Below are 23,123 nucleotides of genomic sequence, written 5' to 3' on the forward strand. Positions count from 1 at the left end.
AGCTCTACCCAGCAGTACTCGGGGGTTACTCTGGCAGTGCTTGGAAGATCATATGCATTGTCAAGATAAAATCTGAATCATCTACTACCTCTCCTGTCCTAGTCCCTTTCTAGGCCTGCTTCCTCATCTGCCCAACCCTGGGAACATCAGGATATGGAGGAGGGATGAGATGAACTGGAAGGACTATACTAACTAGAGCTCCCTATCTCCCTAGTGCCATTTAGGACAGGGGGGAACCCACATCCAATTGCACTCAGGGATCAATCACTCCTAGTGGGTTTGATTGCACTCAGGGAACTATATGGGTTTCCAGGAATCAAAACCAGGTCAACTACGTACATGGTAAGCTCTCTACCCTCTATACTCCAGCCCCTTCCCCAGTGCCATTTTTGGGAACTGGTTGAATAAAAGTTGAATTTGAAAGTTTTTATTTTAAAAACAATAGGGACCAGAGTAATAGTATGGCAAGTAGGTCATTTGCTTTGCACACAGCCAACCCAGATTCTATCTCTAGCACCTCATCTGGTCCCCTGAGCACCATCAGGAATGATCTCTGAGCACAGAGTTGGGAGTAAGCTCTGAACACTGCTGAATGTGGCCCCAAAACAAATTAAAAAACTCTAAAAACTATAAAAACTGATAAATTATTCATGCTAGTGTCTAAAGAAGTGCTTGAGGGGACACCTATCCACACTGGTAGAACAAAAAAGTTACAGCATTGCCTCCCATGTTTACCCTGTCTGTGAACCCTATTGGCACACAGGCCAGAGCAAGGGTACTCAGGTCAGCAACAGTGGGCTCCCAGAGTCTTGGGGCAAAGCAAAAGAGGAGAGGTGAGGCCAGCTGGCCTGGCTGGAAAATACCAGCTCTCAAGCATAGCAGTCCCTCTGCATACAGTGGGACAGGTAGGGCTGAGGCTTTGTGGAGCCAGGGATACTGCTGCTCCATTCAGATACATAGGTGTCTGTGTGTGAGTGTTTGTGTGCTTACACACAAACTAACACTGAGCCCAAGTGGGAACAACAAATTCTGACATGAAGACAGAAGCTCTGAGAGGAGGTGGTCTTTAAGTTGAGTCTTGCAGCAAGCCTTGAGGAGGCACAGATGTGGGTGTGCAAAAAAAAAAAAGAGAGAGAGAGAGACAAGCTAGAAGGAGAGGCCCATGTTCCTGGTGTAAAGAGAGTGAGAAGTCCATAGAGGGTTGGGATGTGATTCTGCAAAATATGACATTTTCTGGTCTGTCTCCTTTAAAGCAAGATCCACATTAACCAAGGCCGTGTGTGTGTGTGTGTGTGTGTGTGTGTGTGTGTGTGTGAGAGAGAGAGAGAGAGAGAGAGAGAGAGAGAGAGAGAGAGAGAGAGAGAGGAGAGAGAAGGCAGTTTTTGTTGAAACTTATTTAGAAAGACATAAGGGGAAAAAAGAGAGAAGTACGTGTTCAAGAGAGAAAACATGAGATCAGAGCCATAGGGCACTTGCTTTGCATGCAGACAACTGAGATTTGCTCCCCAGAATTCCATATGGTCCCCTGAACCCTGACAGGAGTAATTCCTAAGGGCAGAGCAAGGAGTAACCCCCTGAGCATTGCCAGGTGTGACCCCAAAACAAGAACAAACGAAAGAAAGAACACAATCTTCTTCAGAGTAGAAACAAGCAAACAAAGAAACAGACAAGCAAGCAAGATAGTGTTCAAGGAACAAATATTTCTTCCCCATCTACCCAGCCCATCTCTGAAGAAACCCTCACTTACATAGGAGGCCCAGATTGTTCTGGGGGCCAGAATGAGTGCCAGGTAGAGGCAGGGAGCTGCAGCCAGCAAGCTAGAGGCACATATGAGGGGCTCGGCCCTGGGGTTGACTTTCTTGTACCTCCTCGAAGCCTCTGCTCCCATGATGACTCCAAAGATACCAGTCACAACAGTAATCACACCAAAAATCAGGCTGATGGGAAGAGGAGAGAAGAGGTATTATGGGTGGTCATGCAGATGGAGCCAGGATAGGGCCCAATCACCCTGTCCTGGTTACAAGATCTGATACCTATGAGAAACATAGAGGAGATAACCTTTCACTCACCCTAGACCAGAGGTCTCAAACTCTCGGCCTGCGGGCCGTTTGCGGCCCTCCGTACAACATTTTGTGGCCCTGCCCTAGAGGAATTTTTTTTGTTTAGTTTTGTTTTAGTTGTTTGGGTCACACACCCCAATGTTCAAGGCTTACTACTGAATTTGCACTCAAGGATCACCCCGACTTTGCCTCCTGCGGCCTCCAGGTAAATTGAGTTTAAGACTCCTGCGCCTAGACCAATATCCTTAAGATTTGGGACTCTGAGACCTATAGACTTGCCCCACCTGAGGATCCTCTTGGCCATGTGGATGGTCTACTGAGTATCCCAACCCCTGTTATACTTCATCTCTAATGATCTCTACCCTTAACTACCCAAATGACTGTCCCATAACTTCTAATTCTAGGGTCCCTCATTGCCCCACCTCTTCAATTATAGCTCCTAATCCTAAAGGGAATGGATGCAAGTCACCTTCTGTTTCCTGGACTCCTGGATACTACAGGCCTTCTTGACAGGATCCACACACTCCATACTTGCATCCTGTCCTCCCTCTGTCTTTCATCACCTCTCAAGCAGCCCCTCTGGAACATACTATGGCCACCACCTCCTCCTGGAGCCATTTCGGATCCTGTTATTTCTTGCACTCCTTCTGAGGATGGACACCTGTGCTTTCTGGAGCAGCCTCTGACCTGGTCCTCCAAGATAAGCTTGAAGAACCAGAGCTTCCCTCCCCTTCCCACTCCTGGCCCCATATTCTCCATCAGCTTTTCCAGGACAACAACCTGAGGACCTAGTCATGAGCTCCATGTACCTGAACTTAAAGGTATCCCTGATACTCCCCAGCCTTCTGAGTTGTGTGGAATTTGGTTTAGTCCAGTCAAATGACCCCAAATCCCAGATGAATGCTTCTCACTCAGTCCTGGTTTGAGCTGGCCTTGGCAGATCTTCAACCCCTTTAGGAGGTTTTGGATCAATTATTTAGGTCACAGAGTGGATAGACCCCTGGATCACAGTCTAGTCAAACAGATGACAGATCAAATCACAGAAACTCAACACCTTGTGAGCTCTATAGAGCTGAATAAGTCTACACGAATAAGCCCTCACACAGAACCCCTCACCCAGAAGGGAGCCCAGATGCCCCAGAGCTCCTCACCTGTCCTGGCTGCTGCATGGCTCATGGATGCAGGGCAGCTGCAGCCCATGCACCACGCGTGCCTCAAACAGAAACTTGGGGGCCCAAAAGCCCAGAGCACCTGTCACAAAGGCCATCGCTGTCACTCCAAGGGTGGACCACACAAAACTCTGGCTGCAAGAGAAGGCACTTTGGTTTCATCAGGAGGGATGGGCTGGGGACTGTCATTTCCCAGCCACTCACTTACCACACTACAGGCACCAGGAAGCCTCCAGCACCACCCAACCTGAGCACCACACAAAATAGCTCTGCTCCTAAGTTTCCTCCCTCCTCTCAGCAGGATTAAAACGTCCAACAGCTGCCCTGCTCCCCCTCCTTCCGAGGCAGCACTGCTGTGTGCTATGAGACTATGAGACAGTCACATGAACTGGGAGTGGCCCAAGAGCCACAATGCACACAGTAGGACTGGGCATGTGAGCACTGCTTTCCACCTCCCCGACATCCCTGAGTAGGGGATGGATGCTCTGAAGCGAGGCTTGCAGAGGTGAGCGATTAACTCCTGGCATCCTCCCAGCAGCCCTGAGGAGCAGGCAAGACTGGAGAATTCTATTCATTCAATCACTAAAGCTCCCGCCTCAGGTCACTCAGGGATAAAGTGATGGCAGAGCCAAGGCTGGAGCTCAGGCCACCTGCCCCCTTCCTCTCTTCCTCTCCTTCCCAGACTCTGTTGTGTCATAAAGTAAAGCTATGGGGTTTGAGCCCCAAAAGAAGGAACAGTGGCTTCATTTGGCTTTGCTTAGTTAGGCAGAGTTCAGAGGAAGAGCACTGTGAACAGTGGAAGAACCAGGGAGGGGCTTATAGAAGGAAGAGAGAGAAAGTCCAATGACACTGAAACCAACCCAGAGGTTCGGGTAGCATGCAGGCCACATCAGAGACACTCACTTTCTTGCCAGGTATATGACATCTTGACACCAGCTGCTCCTTAGATCCCCAGTAACCACCTCTTCCTGCTTCTCAGCTGCCCCCCGGGGTGGGTCTGGCACCAGCACAATCAGCAGGATAAAGGCTACAGCTTCCAGGCAGGGCATGGCCTGAGGAGAAAAGGCCGAGTAAGCATAGGACTACTGTGAATCTTTGAGCTGGAGATCCTGGGGTATAAACTGTGGCCCTGCCCATACTCTGGAGACTGGGTATGAGTTCATTTCCTGAGTATAGGTTATCTAGGGCTGGACATGCCACCAATTTTCACCCTATCACCCCTAAGAGTACAGCCTCTTGGGGACAAATGGGTTCCCTGGAGACCCCCAGGACAAACTTCTGTCCATAGGGGTGACTGAGCCTAAGAAGTGAGAACTAGAGCTTGACTACTCCATCCCACTTGTTCAACATCCTGGTCTTTCCCCTCTCCGTGCCTGCATTTCCAGTGGCCCTGCCAAGCCTGCCTGGAGCTTCCTCATTTATTCATTATCCCACAAGATTCCATTGGGCAGCATTCACTGCTCCCACTTTATAGATGGGCCAAATAAGGTTCTCAAGCGGAGGCAGCTTGTGCAAGGCCCCACAGTTAGGTCAGGAGCGGAAGCCAGGGCCGAACTCCAAGGACCTTGTTCCAGGCAAGACCCCAAAGGTTTTGATCTGCCGACGTGGGACCACCTCCAGTGGCGCCGGGTAGGGTGCCAAGTGGCAAAGGCCACTGCAGGCTGGAAAGTCCCTGCCTACCCAGGAGGAAAACAGAGGGAAGAAAAGGAAGCTGGACTCACACGGAGGGCCCAACGCCAGTCCTCAGTCAAATCTGTCACAACCGACCCCAGCACGTAGCCCAGACCACTGCAGAAAGGCAAGGAAAATATACAGTGAGGACAGGGGCCAGGCGCAGAACCCCAAGGCCAGCCTGACCTGAGTACACCCACCCCAAGGAGCCAACTCTTAGAGCTCAGAGTCCTTTTACTGTGCAAAGAGAGCACATGAGGCCCAGATATCTGCTGCCCTTGTTCTAGTCATCAATGACCTCTGGTTCCTGGCACATTCCCCAAAATGCAGTGCCTCTCTATGCTAGGACAACCCCACCCCACCGCACCCAACACCAAGGGATTTCAGGAAACCTGGGTCAGAGCTCAGGGATCTGACTGCAAATTCCAACACTTCTTCCCACCTCTCCTCCCTGAAGGATTTGATCAAGGACTGATCTTTCTCACCCCTGAAGGCCAGGACCAGTCTCTAAGGAGTGTCCTGAGGCTTGCTAAGCCTCAATACAGCAGAACCATCAGCATTACAGGAATTTGAGGCTTGGAGAAGTCAGGGGACACATGAGGAAGGAGTAATGTCAGGTTTCATTTGAACCCTTACCTCTCCCAGCCCATGCTTGTTCGGACTCCTGGTGTGTGTGTGTATGTGGGGGTGGGGGGGTGGGGGGGGTGGTGTGTGTGTGTGTGTGTGTGGTGTTTATTTTTATTTTACCTATTTAATTGAGAGTGGAGGAGGGGGCTGGAGAGATAGCATGGAGGTAAGGCTTTTGCCTTGTATGCAGAAGGACGGTGGTTCAAATCCCGGCATCCCATATGGTCCCTCAAGCCTGCCAGGGACAATTTCTGAGTGTAGAGTCAGGATTAACCCCTGAGCGCTTCTGGGTATGACCCAAAAACCAAAGAGAGAGAGAGAGAGAGAGAGAGAGAGAGAGAGAGTGGAGGGGGCTGAAGGATCACACTCAGCAATGCTCAGAACCTATTTCTGGCTCTCTGCTCAGGGGTCACTTCTGGTGGTGCTTGGGAAACCATATTTAGTGCTGGGAATCCAACTGGGGTTGGCCGAGAGTAAGGAGAGTATCTTAACTCTTTACTGTGTCTCTGGCCCTAAACTGAGCTTCCCTTTCCACTGGGAGAAGTAGATCTGAGGTGATACCAACCTTCCAACTGGAATGAAGATGTAGAAGACAGCCAGCACCCTGGTCCGCTGATCCTTCACGAAAAGGTCGCCCAGGACAGTGGGGGCGAGGGTGGAGTAGCTGGCTGTGCCCGTGCCCACGACTCCCCGAGACAGGAAGAAGAGCCAGGAATGCTGAGCCAGTGAGCACAAGACCATGAGAAGGACAAGGCACACACACATTTGTCAAAGAAACCAAGAAGATGTAATTATTTGCAGCCTCTCAAAGAAGAGGGAGTTGGAATTAGGGCTCCAGCCATCCTACTAGCCTCTCCTACCCAATCCCCCCAATCACGCAGATGCTCTCTACTGGTGCCCATAGCCATTGCCTGCCCCACGCCCAGAGAAGTCCTTTGCCTGTCCATTCATTGCCTTTGCTAAACAGGTCAGTTTCCAGAACAAGAGTGCTTGCTATTTATGCCCCAGAGCAAGTAGTGGCTGAAGATACATGAGAAAAAAAGATTCCTTAGGAAAGAAAGTCTATCAGTACCTTATTCTACCCTGGGCACCCCGTAGGGCAATCTGGAGCCTAGAACACAGCAGAAATAACCCTGCCCACCTCGATTAATGGGAAAGCAGGTGGTAGTGGGGCTGGAGCAGGAGAGGTACCTACCTGGGGCAAGATGAAGGAGCTAGCAAGGCCTGCTCCAGACCAGACCAAGATCCCGAAGCTCAGGATGGCTTTGCGGCTATGACGATCACCCAAGTAGCCAAACACTGGTGCAGATAACAGGACACAGCCGATGAAAACTGAGGAGATACACAGGGGTTAATCTGCAGTCCTGGGGAATGGGGGTGGGGAGAGAAGAAGGGACCTAACTCAGATGCCCCAAGCTGGCATTTTGAACCAGATCATGGCCAGAAGGGAGAGATAGTTAACCACCAAATTCTCATTTAACAGGAAACCCACTAACCAGAATCATTGATTTGGGAAGGGGGATGAGGATAGGCCTGGGTGCCCAGCTTTGTCATTTGTTCACTGTGCAACCTTGGTGACTAGTTCCAACTAAATGCTCATCACCCTAACATTGCAGTCATCCTCACTCTCTCTGGGGCACTATTTAAAGGCAAGATCTAAGTGGACATGGAGTACATACCCATGTACTGAAGCTGGGCTTCAAAACCTGCCCCATCTCTCTGATCTGTTCTCACATCCCTACAAGGCAGCTACACAAAGCAGAGATGCCCAATGTAGAGTAAGCACTGGGGTTAAAATCCAGTCCTGGGTGGAAGAGATATATCAATGGACCAAGGCCCATGCTTTGCATGCAGGAGGTCTGGATTTGATCCCCAAATATCATGAGGCGAGACCCCAGGCATCCTACCAGAAACATCCTCAAAGGCCAGAGAAATATACAGTGGGTAGGGCACTTGCCTAGCACGTGACTGAGAGGGGTTCAACCCTCTGTGTCCCTTATAGTCCCCAGAGCACTGTCAGGAATAATTCCTGGAGCCGGAGAAATAGCACAGCGATAGGGCGTTTGCCTTGCATGCAGAAGGACTGTGGTTTGAATCTCGGCATCCCATTTGTTCCCCTGAGCCTACTGGGAGCGATTTCTGAGCTTAGAGCCTGGAATAGCCCCTGAGCGCTGCTGTATATGAATCAAAAACAAAAACAAAAAAGGAATAATTCCTGGCGTAGAGTCAGGATCAACCAACCAACTCCTGAGCATCTCCAGATGTGACCCCACCTCTAAAAAAAATAAGGAGCATTCTCAGAGCACTTCTAGGTGTGCTACTCCCCCAAAAAATTGTTTTTGAGAAATTAAGACAAATCCAGTAGTTTTGACGAATTCTGCATGAGAGGATTTGCCTGACATGTGTGAGGCCTTGGAGTTGAAGTCCTTGGAGTTGAAGAGGTAGCTCAAAGGGCTGTACTCTGCCTAATCCTTGCATTTAGGAGTAGAGGGATGCAGCCCCCACAGGGAGCCCAACAGAACTTCCACCCAGGGCCAGGCCCAAGCATTGACCAGCTAGGCTTGCATTGGGCCCCACGCCCCCCCTCCCAAGCACACCTGGGGCTGGGTCTCCCTTCCTCCTCTTCACATCCCACCTAGCCCCCAGCCCCCCAGCCCCCGCCAAAAAAAAAAAAAAAAAAGTCTCTGGAGCTGGAATAATTGGTTTTCTTAAGTAGATAAAACAGTCCCCTGGCACAGTCAAAGGCTCTTACAAATTGGCAAGTAAATTAATGAAAGCGTTTGCTATCCTGAGAAGACAAAGGAACTGCCACTTTTTTTATTATTTTTTGCTGGACGACACTATGGACTGCTTCTGCTTCCTAACTCCTCGCTGGAGGGTACCTGAGCCAGGCCAAGAACAGCGATTTCGGGACCCTCCTCTACCAACCTCACAAGGTAAGACCAGGAGGCTTCTGGGGCCCCATCTCCGCCTGCGTTTCCATCCTTTGAGAACAGATGACTGACATTTCCTGGGCCCAAAGAATGCACAGCTCCATCCTAGCTCAGCTCCCAGGCCCTCCCACTCCCATAAGGCTCGCTCCAGTACTGGGTTGAACCACCGTCTTGAGGAAATTAGGCCAATTTTGACCTACAAAGCAAGGCAATTCAAACAGGATTCCTCCGAGAATGGTGTTTGGTCTCAGTAGCATTTAAATTTTTAATAGCTCCTGCTATTAGGCCGCCAGAATAGTTGTCTCTGTTTACACTCCCACGGATTTATTGCCAGCACCCTTTATGACACAGGATCAATCACGTTATTTCTGTTCTTCTGACTGAAAAACCGATTGCGTCTCTAAAATTTTAATCTGCATTGTCCTTATGCCCAGAGAGACAGAGCTGCAATTCATTTCTCTCTTCCCATCCTCTGCCTTGGTTTTAATATGGGGTTCTGTTGTTTGAGAACAGTTTCTTCATATTTAAGGATTTAAAATGCAAGTTTGGGGATTAAACCTGACCTATAACCTGTTCTCTCTTCCGATGTGGTGTAAACTTGGGCAAATTCCTTTATTCTCCTTTCCCCCTTCCATAACTATACAATGTGACTATAATAATACTTCCTTCCTAAAAGTATTGAGAAAATAAAATGAAGCACAGAATGACTGGTTTTATGTAAATGGCCAGTAAAATTTTTTTGTCTTTGTTTTGGGGCCACACCTGGTTCTACACTCAGAAATCACTCCTGGGCCCAGGGAGATAGCATAGGTAAGGCATTTGCCTTGCATGCAAAAGGTTGGTGGTTCGAATCCCTGCATCCTGTATGGTCCCCCGAGCTTGCCAGGAGCAATTTCTGAGCATAGAGCCAGGAATAACCACTGAGTACTGCTGGGTGTGACCCCCCCCCCAAAAAAAAAGAAAAGAAAAGAAGAAAAATCACTCCTGGCAGGCTCAGGAGACCATATGAGATGCTTGGGATCGAACTTGGGTTGGCCATGTGCAAGGCAAGTCCACTTCCTCTGTGCTATCTCTTTGGCCCTGGCCAGTAAACATTGCCCTTATTATTACTATTTAATTGCATGTGCAGTTTCAACTACCATCATACAGTTTAGCTTTGATAAGTCCGATGTAACAATCATCTCAAATGACTGTTTTATGTCTTGTGAATGCATATATTCTTCACCTAAAATTATAAAGCTATTCCCAAGCCATTTTAGTGTTTTCATGGGACTTGGGACGCGGATCCTCTGCAAAATATGAGCTCTTAAAACCTTTAAATGTCCACAGATACAGTCAGCTCTGTATCCCCATTCTGCCCACTAACCCCCAAGACAGACATTCCTTTGTTCTTAGGATCTTAAATTTAAATCCTTTCTGTGATAAAGTGGGAGTAATCATAGAGCAGGGGCTTGATAGAAGGACTATGGGCAACGGCATGCTTTCATTCTCAGTACTGCTACTCACTAACTGTATAACTTTAACAAGACCCCGGCCTCTCTGTGCCTTTCTTATCTTTTGTAAAGTGGGCATCAAAATATTACCTGCCTCAAGGGCTGGAGAGATAAGTACATCAAGTAAGGCACTTACTTGCCTAGTACACTTCTGATCTGGGTTCAATCCCAGGCATCCCATATGGTTCCCCAAAGTCCACCAGAAATAATTCTTGACTGCAGAGCCAGGAATAGCAACTGAGTACCACTGGGTGTAGCCCCAGAAAAAAAATAATTATATCTATTACCTGCATTATGGAATTGTTGTGAAGAGAAGTTAGTATTGTAAGACACTTGGAAAAGTGCCTGGGTTAACTGGCTCAGTTTGCAGAGTTTAAAAACACTACGTGGTAGAGTCCACATCTGTGTTGGTTATAAATATTCATAAATTAGTTAACCTCTAGTGAGATGGAGGATCAGTCCAGACCACCCCACTTTTTCTTTTTTTTTTTTTTGGTTTTTGGGCCACACCCAGCAGTGTTCAGGGGTTACTCCTGGCTGTCTGCTCAGAAATAGCTCCTGGCAGGCACGGGGGACCATATGGGACATCGGGATTCGAACCAACCACCTTTGGTCCTGGATCGGCTGCTTGCAAGGCAAATGTCACTGTGCTATCTCTCCAGGCCCAGACCACCCCACTTTTACAGCTTAACCAAGTCTTCTCTTATTCATCCGAATATATATATGAGTATATATGTGGGTATGCATGTGTGTACATATGTAATGGTCATTGGCATTTATGTACTTGTACATATGTGTGCATACATATATATCTTAGTCATCAGAATATTATGTCTGGGGGCCAAAGAGATAGCATGGAGGTAGCACATTTGCCTTGCATGCACAAGGATAGTGGTTCGAATCCTGGCATCCCATATGTTCCCCGAGCCTGCCAAGAGTGATTTCTGAGCATAGAGCCAGGAGTAACCCCTGAGTGCTGCCAGGTGTGACCCAAAAACCAAAAAAAAAAAAAAAAAAGTAGGGGCCAGAGAGATAGCATGAAGGTAGAGCATTTGCCTTCCATGCAGAAGGACAGTGGTTCAAATCCTGGCATCCCATATGGTCCCCGGTGCCTGCCAGGGACAATTTCTGAGCACAGAGCCAGGAGTAACTCCTGAGCGCTGCCAGGTGTGACCCAAAAACAAACAAAAATTTAGACTCAAGGCTGGAGCGGTAGCGCAAGCGGTAAGACATCTGCCTTGCCCATGCTAGCCTAGGATGGACCCGCAGTTCGATCCCCCAGCGTTCCATATGGTCCCCCAAGCCAGGACCGATTTCTGAGCGCATAGCCAGAAGTAACCCCTGAGTGTCACCGGTGTGGCACACACGCACACACACACACACACACACACACGCACACACATGCACACACGCGCGCGCGCACACACACACACACACACACACACACAAGTTAGCATTGGCACCAGCCTGATCTTTGAGACAAAAGCAATTGGAAAATACCCCTGACCCACAGCTGTGATCTGTTCATGCTTCCTCACCTCTGTAGATTCACAGGAACTACTTGGTACCCCTTCCTACAGATTCATTCCACACTCTCTCTCTTTTTTATTTTTGGGGTTTTTGGGCCACACCTATTTGACGCTTAGTGGTTACTCCTGCCTGACATTTAGTATGTTTTATATCCTAAAGTTAAATATTTGCAAAAGAGTCATTTTCAGTACCAGTGTATTTTTTAACTGCATTTACATATAAATCCTAAGAGATATAAAGTAAGTTCATTACATTTATGGGAAATATTCACTTGGAATTTAATGAGCCAGTCATCAATTGCCTAGACTGGTTGGCTTTCTGAAGAAGGTGAAACAGCTTTGTTTTGCTGGGGTTTTTTTTTGTTTTGTTTTGTTTTGTTTTTAATGAAAATGCATGTGTTGACACCCATCTCATTTCTGAGTTCAGAATCCTAAATCAGTAGCTGACACAGCTCGGTGGGATAGCTAGATAAACTTGCCAAGGTTTGTGGCCAGGATGAAACATCTCTCTGGATTTTACTGACTCTGCTTTGCTCCCAGGGTCTCCCCAGCAAAAGTTAAATATCCAAGGGGTATCCTGGTGGCTTCTATCCTTGCTTGGTTGATTGGTTATTTTGGTGATTTTATTTTGATTTTTTTGTTTTGTTTTGTTTTGTTTATTTGGGGGCTATATTAGGCAGTGTTCAGGGCTTACTCCTGGCTCTGTGCTCAGGGATTACTTCTAGTGTGGTTTGGGGTACCATATGGAGTGCTGGGAATCAAAATGGGAGTGGCCTTGGAGCCAAAGCAATAGTACAGTGGGTAAAGTGTTGTTTTGTACGCAACTGATAGGGATTCAATCCCTGGCAACCTATATAGTCCGTCCCCCACCAGCACCACCGGGAAACATTTCTTTATTTGTTTTGTTTTTGTTTGGGGCCACACCCAGCAGTGCTCAGGGGCTACTCCTGGCTCTGAGCTCAGAAATCACTCCAGGCAGGTTCGGGGACCATATGATGTCAGGATCAAATCCAAGTCGGCCCTGTGCAAGGCAAATGCAGTACCAGCTATGCTATCACTCCAGCCCCAACCAGAAATAATTCCTGAGTGCAGAGCCAGGACTAACATTGCTGGGTGTGGCAAAACAAAATAAAACAAAACAAAACAAAACAAAAATGGTATAGTAGATAGGGGGCAGTTCAGAGTGATAGTACAACACTTGCCTTGCATATGGCTGACCCAGACTCGATCCCATAAGGTCCCCCAACTATGCCAGGAATAATCCCTGAGTAGTGCTGGGTGTGGCCACAAGCCAAAACAAAACAAAAGTAAGGAAGGGGGGCCTCATGCAAGGCAAATACCCTACCCACTGTACATTGTTTGTTTGAAGTGGCTTATTTTGGCCACAATGTGTCATATTCAAGAGCTATTTCCAGTTCAGTAGCTGGATGTAGCAGGGATCAAAATCACATCTCCTTTTTGCATGCAAAAAGTATACTCAGACCTTTGAGTCATCTGCCTGGCCCATATCCCAAAGATATTTTTCCTTTTTTCCTGGAGATTTGTGACCACAAGGCAATAAGCCATAGTAAAATACAGAATGAGGGTAACTGTATTTTCCTGATCAAAATGATAGACAAGTGACTTTTGAACGGAAGGTGGGAAAGGAGAAGCCAAGACCACCCATAGGTTTGTTCTCAGAAAGATTCCTTGAGAAAATAGATTCTCAAGCTTGAAGCTCTGTAAATAGATATTCTCACAACTCTGCTAGTGTAGTTCTTATATTGACAGAGGTACAGGTACCCCACTAAGAAAGCTGTGTTTGGCGGTGGCGCTAGAGGTAAGGTGCCTGCCTTGCCTGTGCTAGCCTTGGACGGACCGCAGTTCAATCCCCTGGTGTCCCATATGGTGCCCCAAGCCAGGAGCGACTTCTGAGCACATAGCCAGGAGTAACCCCTGAGCATCACCGGGTGTGGCCCAAAAACCAAAAAAAAAAAAAAAAAAAAAAAGAAAGCTGTGTTCAAGGGAATAGGGAGGGTCTGCAGAGGGGAGCCACATGAGTGCTGTGAAGGGCATGTGCATGTGTGTGTGATGTTGTATACACACATGTTTGTGTGTTTGTGTGGTGCCCACCACATACCCACAGGGAGAGGTTAGTGTCTCTTGGACCCAGCTACCCCCACCTCGGATATGTGACTGCTTCCCACAGCTATAGTAGGCTCCTGTGGCCAAGATTCTGTCTATGTGTCTGTCTGTGTATACTAATGAGATTCTGAACCCATTCCTTAAATCCTGCTAGACTCTAGGTCTGTGTTGAAAAAAAAAAAAAAATGAAGAGCTGAGAACCCTCCTTACTATCTGCTCGGTTAGGTTCTGGGCCTCTCAGCCCCTTTTACACTCACAACCTGGGGACCATTCAGCACAAGCTTAGTACCAGCTCTTTCTCCTCCACGGACTTTTTTTTGTTTTTGTTTTGTTTTGTTTTGTTTTGTTTTTTGTTGGTTTGGGGTTTTTTTGTTTTTGTTTTGGTTTGGTTTTTGGGTCATACCTGGCGGTGCTCAGCTCAGGGATTACTCCTGGCTCTGTGCTCAGAAATCACCCCTGGCAGGCTCCGAGGACTATATGGGATACCAGGATTCGAACCACCATCCGTCCTGTGTTGGTTGTGCGCAAAGCAAACGCCTTACCACTGTGCTATTGCTCTGGCCCCCTTCACAGACTTCTTTTTTTTTTTTTTTTTTTTTTTTTTTTTTTTTTGGTTTTTGGGCCACACCCGTTTGACGCTCAGGGGTTACTCCTGGCTATGTGCTCAGAAATCGCCCCTGGCTTGGGTGGACCATATGGGACGCCGGGGGATCGAACCGAGGTCCTTCCTTGGCTAGCGCTTGCAAGGCAGACACCTTACCTCCAGCGCCACCTACCCGGCCCCACTTCACAGACTTCTTATGCTCAAATACCACCACCCATCCTCAGGGTCTTCTCAGTCCTAGGAGATGGGCTCAGCATGTACCCTACTAAAACAAGAGCCCAGGCTCCAAAATGAGGATCTGGTGAGACACGGGTCTGGAAGCAAATGTTGACACAGGAAATAATCCACACAATGAAAAAGGTACAAGAACAGGTTCAGGAAATTCAGCACTCAAGCCAGGAAGTCCATCACACAACCCTTCTGCTCCTAACAAGGAAAGCAGCCTAGTGGAGGAAGACCAAAGAATGAGCACCTGCCTTCCTCAAACCCCTGCTTTTTTTTTTTTTTTTTTTTTTTTGGTTTTTGGGCCACACCCGGTGATGCTCAGGGGTTACTCCTGGCTATGCGCTCAGAAGTCGCTCCTGGCTTGGGGGACCATATGGGATGCCGGGGGATCGAACCGCGGTCCGTCCGAGGCTAGCGCAGGCAAGGCAGGCACCTTACCTTTAGCGCCACCGCCCGGCCCCAAACCCCTGCTTTTATTGACAAGAACCAGGCCACACCCTAGAGTGGGAGAGGAATTAAGTAAGAAATAATCTAGTAGGGCCCGAAGAGATAGCAAGCAGCCGATCCACGACCAAAGGTGGTTGGTTCGAATCCCAGTGTCCCATATGGTCCCCCGTGCCTGCCAGGAGCTATTTCTGAGCAGACAGCCAGGAGTAACCCCTGAGCACCGCCGGGTGTGGCCCAAAAAAAACAAAAACAAAAAAAGAAAGAAAGAAAGAAAAGAAATAATCTAGTAATCCCACCACCAGATCACACCCTAGGGTAGAGTATGAATATTGATTATGGAGGGACCTGTAATCCAACATTTTCCCTTAACTGACTATAGAAAAAAATCTAGATCTACCCTAGGGTAGAGTATGAATATTGATTATGGAGGGACCTGTAATCCAACATTTTCCCTTAACTGACTATAGAAAAAAATAATTCATATTCCATGGTTCTAAGATTAGGGCAGATGCCTCTAAAGATAATGGTTGGCATTATTTTGCATAAACTCAGCAAAAGTTGGGAAAATATAAAGAAAAAACATTTGACCTAAAAACAGAAAACCCCTACCCACGAAGCATCTTGCCTTAAGATCATCTACAAGAAAAAACAAACAAACAAAAGATCATCTACAGGCTCCAGATACACTAATTAGTCTAACCACATAGTCTTGGTCTCAAGTGAGCAGGTCCTTGAGTGGTTACAAAAAGAGGTTGTGACCTGTATTGTTTTCATTAATGCCCCATAAGGCCACACTTAAAGCATATGACCTGGCCTCATGAGATAGGCTTTGGACCCCTTTCCCGGTAGCTGGGGAAATGGTTAGGCACTATATGACAGTCACTTGCCTAATGAAATCCCTTCCCATACATCAGGCAAGGACCAGGTGGTTTCCTTGAGTGAAGGCCATTGATCTGATTTCCTGGAGTTTGCCTCTGAACAGCATATGTTGTTAGAGGTTCAGCAGAGGGGGGAGCAGAGGAGGATAATTGTAAGCCCCAGCATTTCTACAGGCAAGTAGAAATCTCATGACATCTTCTCTCTCCTAACTGGGCCTGACAATATTCGTTAGCATTGTCAAGAGATTTTAAATTTCCATATTTCTAACCTGCCTTTTAATTTCCGCTGTCAATTTTCCCACAAATTTGACATCTGACTCTATATCTCCCTGAGTAATCTTTGTATAGCTATCCTTGAACTCGGTATCTGAGTCAATCTTTTCCCAAGCTTTCAACGTACATACCCTGACAAGCTTTAAAACAGCACAGGGTAGTCTTGCCTGCTTATTTTCTTCTGTGTCCTGTCCTTCCCTATCAGTATATCATAACACAATGTGACTCCTGCAACCCTCCTTCCAGAGTGATCTAGACTATTAATTTTACTCATAGAATTTTCATCAAACCACATCTTCCATTATAAATATTGAAAAGAAAAAAATAAATAAATATTGAAAAGTGGGCCGGGCAGTGGCACTAGAGATAAGGTGCCTGCCTTGCCTGCGCCAGCCTAGGACGGACCGCGGTTCGATCCCCCGGCGTCCCATATGGTCCCCCAAGCCAGGAGCGACTTCTGAGCGCATAGCCAGGAGTAACCCCTAAGCGTCACCGGGTGTGGTCCAAAAACCAAAAAAAAAATAAATAAATAAATATTGAAAAGCACTCAAACAGGTCTTTGCTATAGTGTTAAAGTCCTGTTGGGTCCAACACCCATCATCAATCCAGGTGCCAAGGAATTCAACACACAACAAAGAATGAGGACCATAGTCCAAGCACACTACTGAGGTAATCCATATTCAAACTTTCATAGTTTGAAATTTGATTATTTTTATGATGGGGAGAATTCATTTCTGTGTTATTACTAATTTCCCTAAGAACTATCCTTTGGGGGGTGGCAGGTTCATTCCACACTCTTTTTTGTTTGTTTGTTTTTTGGGCTACACCCATTTGAAGCTCTGGGGTTACTCCTGGCTATGCACTCAGAAATCACCCACAGCTTGGGGGGACCATATGGGATGCTGGGGGATTGAACTGCGGTCCATCCTAGGCTAGCGTTCCTTCACTTCGGTCTTCATTCCACACTTTCTAAAAGGCTGAGATGGAGGGTGGGTGAATGAGAATCCTACAATCTGTCTCCTGATTGCGCCATTTCAATATTATTTGATTCACTTTGTAAGCCAATCTCCTCAAGAAAAACAGCTAGACACTCTACTGGCCTAGCACCAGTAGGGTGCAACATAACAACAACCTCAAGGTTTTGGGTTTGACTATGTGTGATCACCAGAAATGCCTTTCTAATATACTGCTTTATAGGCTTTATAGGCCTTTCAGAACTATTAGAGGGGCCGGAGAGATAGCACAGCGGAAGGGCATTTGCCTTGCATGCAGAAGGACAGTAGTTCAAATCCCGGCATCCCATATGGTCCCCCAAGCCTGCCAGGAGCGATTTCTGAGCGCAGAGCCAGGAGTAGCCCCTGTCACAGGGTGTGGCCCAAAAACAAGCAAACAAAAAACAGAACTATTAGAAAGCTCTTCAGAAATTTTCAAAGGGAGCCCATGCCTCAGCAAATTTTAATGTGAGGCTAGAGAATTCAGCCCAAATAATTTGATTCTCATGATAGATACAAAATGAAAAACAAGGAAAGCCACCATTGAAGCAATTTGCATGAGGAGAAATCAGGGTCCTTCAACCAAAGCCCAAGAAAATGACATCACATTGAACCAAAGAGTTGAAGCTTAAAAACCCAGAATGGTGAAATCCACATGAGAAGCAATGAAATTAATATCTCACAAGTTGGGGCGGAGGGGGGGGGGGCAAAGTCCCTGTTTGATTCCCTTTTACAGTTTCAGGTTGAGTAAGGGTGACATCTGTAAGCAGAGCCCAAGTTCCAAAATGAGGATATGGTGAGACACAGGTCTGGAAGCAAATGTTGACACAGGAAATAATCCACACAGTGAAAAGGTACAAGAACAGGTTCAGGGGGCCGGGCGGTGGCGCTAGAGGTAAGGTGCCTGCCTTGCCTGCGCTAGCCTTGGATGGACCGCAGTTCGATCCCCCGGTGTCCCATATGGTCCCCCAAGCCAGGAGCGACTTCTGAGCGCATAGCCAGGAGTAACCCCTGAGCGTCACAGGGTGTGGCCCAAAAACCAAAAAAAAAAAAAAAAAAAAAAAAAAAGAACAGGTTCAGGAAATCTAGCACTCAAGCCAGAAATCCCACCACACAAGCCTTCTGCTCCTAAGAAGGAAAGTAGCCTAGTGGAGGAAGACCGAAGAATGAGCACCTGCCTTCCTCAAACCCCTGCATTTATTGACAAGAACTAGGCCACACCCTTGGGTGAGAAGGGGATACAAGTAGGGAATAATCTAATATTTCCATTACCAGATCACACCCTAGGGTGAAATATGAATATTGATTAGGGTGGGACCAGTAATCCAACACCCCACTGCCCAGCAGTTGGAGCCAGGTACAGTCCTTTTTGCCAAAAGCCCCTCGGCTCACAGAGTTCAGCACCATGCCTCCCTCCTTACCTGTCTGCAGCAAACCAGCATTGCTGTCATGGATTTGAAAAAACTTCTGCACGTCCTGTAGCACTCCTGTGGGCAGAAAGAATATCACTTAGAAAGATGACCAGTAGGCTGCCAAGGTAGCTGCCCCATTTTGGGAACTGGATCCCATCTACCAAAACATTACAGGTGCCCACTATTTTCTCACCTTTAGCCTGTACACACACAAACACACATATCAAGCACATGCAAAAACACAAAGGGCCACAGTGATGGTACAACAAGATAGGGCTTTCTCGTTGCATGCAACCGACCCTGGTTCAATCTTGGGTATTTTATATGGTCCACAGAGCCTGCCAGGAGTAATTTCTGATTGTAGAGCCAGGACTAACCCCCTGAATGCAGCTTGGTGTGGCCCCAAAATAAACAAACAAACAAACAGAAAAACCCACGAAGATGCAGGTAGAGTTGATCAGACTCACATCTGAACACAAAGACATCCCCAGAGAAATGCACTCTCAGACCAAGCATTAGATATACACAGGCACCTGAGTCAAGAAAGGAATGCATAGTCAACCACACACACACACACACACACACACACACACACACACACACTTTTGCATTAAGAGACAAACACACACCCAGCCTCAGGTGTGCAGGATTTCACACTACAGACACAGACAGGCAGCCCCTGAGGACACAGTGCATGCTGTTTCTCACTTGAACAGAAGAGTGATGGGAAGTCTCTGACTTGTGCAACACACTGAGGCTCTGCCTGTGCAAACTCATCCATTCCTAGAGAATATACCCTCGCATGCAGTGATGAGGGTGCATACACGGTTCAGAGACAGGTCCCACTCACTTCCCACTTCCCTCACTGTACCTAGCAGTGTCAGGCTTCTGTTCTATACCAGTGGGGTCCCTGAAGTTTCATCCAAGATCTTGCTGAGCCCCAAATTGGTGCAGTAGACATTCAGCTTACTGGAGAGAGAAGTGGGCCCCAGAAACCAAATTCTTTTTTTTTTTTTTTTTTTTTTTTTGGTTTTTGGGTCACACCCGGCAGCGCTCAGGGGATACTCCTGGCTCCACGTTCAGAAATCGCTCCTGGCAGGCTCGGGGGACCATATGGGATGCCGGGACTCGAACCAATGACCTTCTGCATGAAAGGCAAATGCCTTACCTCCATGCTATCTCTTCGGCCCCCAGAAACCAAATTCTATTCCCTACAACCCCCTCCACTTCATGCAGCATTTTACTTTTTTTTTTTTTTTTGGTTTTTGGGCCACACCCGGTGACGCTCAGGGGTTACTCCTGGCTATGCGTTGCTGGGGGATTGAACCGCGGTCCGCCCTAGGCTAGCGCTGGCAAGGCAGACACCTTACCTCTAGCGCCACCGCGCCGGCCCCAGCATTTTACTTTTATTATTATTTTTTGTTTGTTTTTTTGTTTTTTGGGGCCACACCTACTTTTATTATTATTTTTTATTTGTTTCATTTTTTTGTTTTTGGTTCTTTGTCCCACATCTGGTGGTGCACAGATATCTTACTACTACTATCTCTGAGCTCAAGAGTCATTCTGAGCCAGTGCAGAGAGGAGCATATGGCATGTCAAAAATCAAACCTGGATATTGAAAGTGTCCTGCCTCCTGTTCTATCTGTCCAAGGGGCCCCAATGATGGCACTTTGAAAAGAGCTGGCTAAGGCTGAAGCACCTGCTTCTCTGCCTTGTACATCTCTATTTTTTCTGTTAGGAAGAGCAGCGATCACAGCTTCATTGAATTTAAGTTGGCTAAGGGCCTGGTTCTGAACTGCATGCTTGCTCTTGTTTCCCTAGCACAGTGCTTCTCAATTATTTTCTGTCATGCCCCCTAGGAAGAAGAAAACATTTTTTGTGCCCCCCACAACTGTAAATAGTATCTTTATAAAAAAAAAAACTTTAACCTTCAAAACAAAAATATATAAAATAATTTGAGCTGATTTTTTAATCAGAGGCGATGGTCTGGATTAATGGCTACAATGAACATGTTTTGCAATGCATAGCTTTTTGAAGCAGGGTTTGAAGCAGGACACAGCAACTCTCAGCTCCAGAGACATACAGAGACATAAACACTGGGCTTAGCTTGTAATGACAGTGTTTGCTGAGGTCAAAAGCGCCCCCCTTTATGGAGCCTCATGCCCCCCTGGGGGGCACGCCCTACTACTAACAGGAGGGACTCTTACTGTCCCCATTGTACAGATGAGAGAACAAAGACACTCACTGCCCCTGGTTGTACAACTGGAATAAAAAGGGGGGCCAGAGAAATAGCAAGGCATTTGCCTTGCATGCAGCAGATTTGAACAGATAATGGTTCGAATCTTGGCATCCCATATGGTCCCCCATGCCTGCCAGGAGCGACTTCTGAGTGCAGACCCAGGAGTAACCCCTGAGTGCCACCGGGTGTGACCAAAACCAAAGCCAAAAAAAAAAAAAGGAACTGGGAGGTCAGAGTGATAGTACAGTGGATAGGGCATTTGACTTTCACACGGCTGACCCAGGTTCTATCCCCCATCATCCCATATGGTCCCTGGAGCCTGCCAGAAGAGATTTCTGAGCACAGAGCCAGGAGTGGCCCCAAAACAAAACAAAACAGAATAAAGGAGCTGGGACTTGAATCCCATCTGGAGGCCATTCTGTGTCACATAACTCCCCCCCCCCCAAGAAAAGCCCAGTGGGAAGAGACCCACACACATATCTCCAAAGCCTGTGGGCAGGTGAAAAGAGATCAAAAAATCTTGGCATTTATCCCCAGGAACACAAAAAACATTAATTCAAAAGGACACATGCACACCTATGTTCATCACTGTACTTAGTACAATAGCCAAAATATGTAAACAACCCAAATGCCCAACTACAGGTGAATGAATCAAGAAGTTGTGGGGTCCCGGAGAGATAGCACAGCGGTGTTTGCCTTGCAAGCAGCCCATCCAGGACCTAAAGTGGTTGGTCCGAATCCCGGTGTCCCATATGGTCCCCCGTGCCTGCCAGGAGCTATTTCTGAGCAGACAGCTAGGAGTAACCCCTGAGCAATACCGGGTGTGGCCCAAAAACAAAAAACAAAAAACAAACAAACAAAAAAAAAAGAAGTTGTAGTATGGGAGCTGGAGAGAGCTGGAGGTTGAGGGTTTATCTTGCACACAGTCAATCCAGGTTTGATCCCCTGCATCCCATTTGGTCCCCTCAGCACTGCCAGGAGTGATTCTTGAGTGCAGAGACAGGAATTCTAGGTACGGTCAATTCCAAAAAAAGAGAAGTTGTGCTATCTGTTTAAAAATCTATCTATCTACACAATTCTAAGAAAAAAGAATCAAGAAATTTTTAGAAGACCATTGGGTGTGACCTAAAATAAAAAATAAAAGGATAAAAAAAATAAATGAAAATGGGCAAGAATGATAGCACAGTAGTAGGCGTTTGCCTTGCATGTGGCCAACCTGGGATGGATTGGATTTGATTCCTGGTATCTCATATGGTACCCCCAGAGCCAGAAGTAATCCCTGAGCATTTCTGGATGTGGCTTAAAAAACAAATAAATAGGGCCCGGAGAGATAGCACAACGGCATTTGCCTTGCAAGCAGCCAATCCAGGACCAAAGGTGGTTAGTTCGAATCTGCTGTCCCATATGGTCCCCCGTGCCTGCCAGGAGCTATTTCTGAGTAGACAGCCAGGAGTAACCCCTGAGCACCGCCCGCCGGGTGTGACCCAAAAACAAAAACAAAACAAAACAAAAAAAGACAACAAATAAATAGGAGCCAGGTGGAGGTAGGGCGTTTGCCTTGCATGCAGAAGGATGGTGGTTTGAATCCTAGCATCCCATATGGTCCTCCGAGCCTGCCAGGAATGATTTCTGATCATAGAGCCAGGAGTAACCCCTGAGTGCTTCGGGGTGTGACCCAAAAACAAACAAACAAACAACAACAACAAAAAAATAGGGGCCGGAGAGATAGCACAGTGGTAGGGTGTTTGCTTTGCAAGCAGCCGATCCAGGACAAATGATGGTTCGAATGCTGGCATCCCATATGGTCCCTGCCAGGAGTGATTTCTTAGCACAGAGCCAGGAGTAACCCCTGATCCCTGCCGGATGTGGCCCAAAAACCAAAATAAATAAATAAATAAATAAATAAATAAATAAATAAATAAATAAATAAATAAATAAATAAAAGAATCATAGAAACCAAGTAAGAGGTTTTCTGCTGACATTTATTTTGGGTTCAGTGACCAAACATCAGGCACACCAAACTATATGTTCCCCCACTTTTCCTGTTCTAATTATAGCCATTCACTGAAGAGGGAAAACTAGACAACATAGGTAAGCAAGTAAGTAGCTGCTCCCAAATGCTCTATGATCTCATTCACTCTGCATCATTCAGGATAGGGAACCCCCCCTCATTCTTCCCCCAGACTCTTTTCAGCTGTGTGGTGCCCTGGGCAAAGTCCACAGCCAAGAGTAGACTCAGAATCTTTTGCCTCCAAGCTAATCTAGTTCCTGTGAGAATAGCAGTCTTTCTTACCATCCCCGCCAGGCACTCAGCATGGTTTCACTTCCCCAAATCCTCTTCATCCTGTATTCCTGCCCTTCTTTATAGACAGAGGAAGTCCCCAAGGGAAGGGGCTAGCCAGGGGACTTCCCGGGAAGTGTGAGCAGAGTAGGAGCTCACCTGGGTT

At 47.1% G+C, this 23,123-nt stretch overlaps 1 protein-coding gene across 1 annotated transcript in view; it reads right to left on the bottom strand.

The window, feature by feature from the left end:
* SPNS3 (SPNS lysolipid transporter 3, sphingosine-1-phosphate (putative)) overlaps positions 1–23,123 on the bottom strand; it is a 75,649-nt gene that overhangs the window by 50,405 nt on the left and 2,121 nt on the right. The window contains 7 exon segments of the mRNA XM_049787433.1: positions 1,748–1,937; positions 3,212–3,364; positions 4,133–4,281; positions 4,951–5,017; positions 6,093–6,244; positions 6,723–6,859; positions 18,447–18,512. Coding sequence (XP_049643390.1) covers positions 1,748–1,937; positions 3,212–3,364; positions 4,133–4,281; positions 4,951–5,017; positions 6,093–6,244; positions 6,723–6,859; positions 18,447–18,512 — 914 coding nt within the window.

Source organism: Suncus etruscus, chromosome 1 (genome assembly GCF_024139225.1).
Source record: "Suncus etruscus isolate mSunEtr1 chromosome 1, mSunEtr1.pri.cur, whole genome shotgun sequence".
NCBI classification, from domain to species: Eukaryota; Metazoa; Chordata; class Mammalia; order Eulipotyphla; family Soricidae; genus Suncus; species Suncus etruscus.